Below are 4,649 nucleotides of genomic sequence, written 5' to 3' on the forward strand. Positions count from 1 at the left end.
TAGAGAATGTTTATTTCTCCATGCCCTCTGGGCCAATTACCAGACAAAGAATATGGAGATGCCCATACAGAGTGGATGGACAACTGTTCATGGTGGACAGTTAGCAATTCACTGGATGCGCACAGCCCCTGCACCAGATGTAGTCCTTGAGTTGTTGGCTTGTAAATGTGCACGACTAAGCAAGCTTCCTGACCGCAGTTGTCTCAGTAATGGGTTGAGATTTACAGACCTCTGCAAACTCCAGAGTTGTACAAACCAAGTGCCAGAGTAAGATTCACTGCCTACAGTATAGAACAGGACAGTTCTGATCGAGTGGAGTAGAGATTGAGTAGTTCATACCATGTTACATATCATATTCTTGGAATATTAAGGCTGATGTAATATTTGTGATTATTTTTATATAATTCTCAAAAACAACTGAGCTTATTTATTGTTTATTTGCTACAAAACGGGTATTACTGATGGCAAGGTCAACATGAAAGTCAAGGCCAAGATATGACAATTTTGAAGCAGTTCAAGACACTGAACTTGAACTGCTTCAATCAACCCATTAGTTGCTGGGTCATGTCATTCACTAGCCTATATACCTCCTTTTTTCCATCAGATATCAGATATGAGGGACAAAAACAAGTAATCCGTTACTAATTTGATATTGCTATCATAGAATTTCATAAACTACAGACATGTAGCAATACAAAAATCACATGCAACCTTTGCCCCCAAAAATGAAGGGTCTGGCCCATGGACTAATATGTCAAAGGAATTACTGCCACCTTGTGGTATTATTTATTTATCCTTAGCAGTTAGCAGTCCTGTAGCTAGGGTATAAAACACACTGCTTTTTATGACAACAAAGGACACAACTTCTATATAAGTTAAAGGTAAGTGATCCCCCCCCCCCCCCTTTTTTGTTTTTGTTAAAATAAGTGTTAAATAGTGCTATATTCTGACTATATTCTGAGTGTTTGTTCAGTAACAGGGTTCTCCCCTTGTCTCTCCAGCTCTTTAGTAAACATAAAATGCATTTTAGTATACAGGATAAACAAGTGCAATTGGAAGTGATGACACAAATAAATGAGCAGACAAAATTGGACCTGGAACAATATCAAATTAAACCCGATAAAATGCCTTGTAGACATTACATTATATTTTACTATGCAGATATACTGTGGTCACCTGTTCTCATGTTTTTGTTACTTTGATTCGTTTTTTTCCTTGACCAGAGTTGTTAAGAATGCTGTTTAGATACGTTGTTTAGACATAAGCTAGGTAATATTGTTCACCTGGGTAACCGCCTTCCATTCCGAGGCACTATTTTTTCTCTCTGCATACTACTACTTATGCGACTATTTACCAGTGGTGTAAAGTAACTAAGTATATTTACCAGTGGTGTAAAGTAACTACCGTAAGTACATTTACTCAAGTGCTGTATTTGTACAATTTTGAGGTATTTTTTTATTTACTGGAGTATTTCAAATTTTCAGTACTTTTACTTCTACTCCACTACATATCAGAGGCAAATATTGCACTTTTACTCCACTACAATTATTAGTTATTAGTTACTAGTTACTTAGATTTATATTTTTATCAGAAAACATACCACTTCAGCCCTATATACATTTCGGCCATTTGAAAATAGCCGATCTACAAGCTCAAAATGCCTCGCGATGCAACGCATTGTGAGTTTGTAGATCTGCTATTTTTAAAAGATTTTTAGACATTTTATACATTTGAAAACGTATAAAATGGGACATTCTGCATAATGAGTACTTTCTATTTTTGATACTTTACTACATTGCAGTATTGACACTTTTACTTAAGTAAAAAATGTGATCTCACTCTTGTAAGTCGTTCTGGATACAGGCATCTGCTAAATTCCTACATTGTAATTGTAGAAACCATAATATTTCACTCTATAATGGAAATGCCAGTGTAGTCAAAATGAAGTCATACATCATAGAGACGCCATAGGTGACTGACATCACAGACTGACCACACAAGTCTGAGATCCACATGAACTTGGACCCAGTCTTGTTATAAGACAAAGTACTACGGTGAAAACCTTTTGCACAATAGTGAATTGCACACATATGCTACAGCATATGTGTGCAATTCACTATTGTTGTGGCAGACCCCTGTCTGCGTTTGTGCCAAGTTTGGTACGGATTGGAGCAACGGTCTGCATGTTACGTTTGTGACGCCCACCTTCCACTTTCCACCCGTTGTGCAATTGTAATTATAGGATAAGATAGGATAGGATATACTTGTACTTACAATTTAGCTTCTTTGAATTCTTTCCATAAGGTAATATACACACACTATTATCAGAAATGAGACTGACCAGATGAAATGTGCTTTCCTGCGTAATTAATTGCATCATCAAGAATGATATCGCAAAGACTATAATGTCCAGGAACTCTTTATTTGGGCATGTCCATATTTGAGCAAGACTGTGACAAGACTGTGACACGTAACCCGTGGGCGCTTTAAAACCGGACGACCCACAACGATACATGATAAGAGTATCAGCCTTGACGACCGGAATTGAGGATATTTATCTTATATACGAGAGTAAGAGTAAAGGAATCTTTGGCATCTTTGGCATCTTTGGTTTCTGTTCCTTAACAGTGTACTGTAGTAGTGATAACAAAAGAGATCACTAAGAATAGAGGACACCAAGCACGCCTTCGCAAGCCTTCGGCGCACACAGACAAAGAAGCACAGACCTCCGTGTGCCTGCTTATAGCAAACACAGGGAGACGAGCGAGCGCCGAGCCGAGCCAAGACATAATGTCTGCAGCTCCGAGTCCTGCGGTGCAGCCCCCAGACGGGGGGTGGGGGTGGGCCGTAGTGGTGGGAGCTTTCATCTCCATTGGCTTCTCCTTTGCTTTCCCCAAGGCCATCACCATCTTCTTTAAGGACATCCAGAAGATCTTTGGTGCTTCCCACAGTGAAATCGCATGGATCTCCTCCATCATGCTGGCTGTCATGTACGCCGCAGGTCCCATAAGCAGCATACTGGTCAACAAGTATGGCTCTAGGCCCGTAGTCATGATGGGGGGGATCCTATGTGCCACTGGGATGTTCTCTGCCTCCTTCTGCAAAAATGTCTTGCAGCTTTACGTCTGTGCCGGTTTTATTGTAGGACTGGGCTTAGCGTTCAACCTCCAGCCGGCCTTGACGATGATCGGCAAGTACTGGAACAAGAAAAGGCCCATGGCGAACGGACTGGCAATGACCGGCAGTCCTGTGTTCCTCAGCATACTGGCTCCTCTGAACCAGTACCTTTTCAACACCTACGGCTGGAGCGGAAGCTTCCTCATCCTGGCAGGCGTGATGCTCCTCAGCTGTGTGGCCGGCTCCCTCATGAGGCCCCTTGGCCCCCCACCTGGCAAGCTCCAGGAGAATATCGAGTTGGAATCTGTAAAAGCCACAAAACCAGGGGAAGATGAGTTGGCCACCGCCAAGCCAGAGGAGAATAAGGATGAAGAGTTGGCATCCGAGACTGGCACAGAGCCAGAGAAGCAGGGTGAAGAGTTAGCATCCGAGACTGGCACAGAGCCAGAGAAGCAGGGTGAAGAGTTGGCATCCGAGACTGGCACAAAGCCAGAGAAGCAAGGTGGAGCGCTTCTCAGGGCTTATCAGACGGTCAACAAGTACCTGGACCTGAGCCTATTTAAGCATCGTGGCTTTCTCATCTACTTGTCGGGCAATGTTATCCTGTTCTCCGGTTTCTTTGCGCCCGTTGTCTTCCTGACAAACTACGCCAAGTCTATGGGTGTGCCGGAGTACGAGGCGGCCTTCCTGCTCTCCATTATGGCTTTCACTGACATGGTCGCCAGACCCTCCATGGGGCTGTTTGCTAACTCGAGGTGGATCAGACCCAGGATCCAGTACTTCTTCAGCTTTGCTATCTTGTTATGTGGGATATGTCACATTCTCTGCCCGTTAGCAGAGACCTATACAGGTCTGGCAATATATACAGGCTTCTTTGGCTTTACCTTTGGCATGGTGAGCTCTGTGCTGTTTGAGACATTGCAGGACCTGGTTGGACCTCAGAGGTTCTCCAGTGCTATGGGTCTCACCACCATTGTGGAGTGCTGCCCGGTCCTCCTCGGTCCACCACTTGCAGGAAAACTGATCGATGCAGGAAGTTACAAGCACATGTATGTCACCTGTGGAGCCATTGTGATTGTGGCCAGCATCTGGCTATTCATTGGAAACTTCATCAACTACAGACTTCTGGAGCGCGAGCGCAAGCAGCACGAGCCAACGCTCAAACTGGTGCAAACAGAAAATGCTGACCAGGATGCCCAGGGCCAGAGTGAAGTTGACACAGAGGCTCAGACCTCTGAAGACCAAGGGAACCACGACGACAAGGAATCTAACGTCTAGTCCTTTGTCCTGACAATAATTCCCTGTCAACACCACCTCAAAAAAACAACAAAAAACCAAGCCCACAGATTTATACTCGGGCATTCTCAGCCTGAGTATAAACGTGTAGTGATGGCCTAGTAGTTAAGGCGTATACACATATAGGCTCTAATGCAGCTTGACGGCAAGTCGTGGGTTTGATTCCCAAGCCGTTGCTGTGTGTATCTCCCTGTGTCCTGTCTCAACTGTACTAAAAAAAAATGAAAAAAAGCCCC

The 4,649-nt window shown here is 43.7% G+C and overlaps 1 protein-coding gene across 1 annotated transcript; it reads left to right on the top strand.

Annotated features, from left to right (window-relative positions):
* Window positions 1-2,790: 2,790 nt before the first annotated feature.
* On the top strand, window positions 2,791-4,395 carry LOC311043897 (monocarboxylate transporter 2-like; the record flags this gene model as incomplete). Its single annotated transcript, XM_084055318.1, has 2 exons — window positions 2,791-3,423; window positions 3,607-4,395. The coding sequence occupies 2 exons, from the start codon at window positions 2,791-2,793 to the stop codon at window positions 4,393-4,395; spliced, it is 1,422 nt and encodes a 473-aa protein (XP_083911444.1).
* Window positions 4,396-4,649: the final 254 nt, after the last annotated feature.

This window comes from Gymnoscopelus microlampas (assembly GCF_963454915.1).
Source record: "Gymnoscopelus microlampas genome assembly, chromosome: 1".
NCBI lineage: Eukaryota > Metazoa > Chordata > Actinopteri > Myctophiformes > Myctophidae > Gymnoscopelus > Gymnoscopelus microlampas.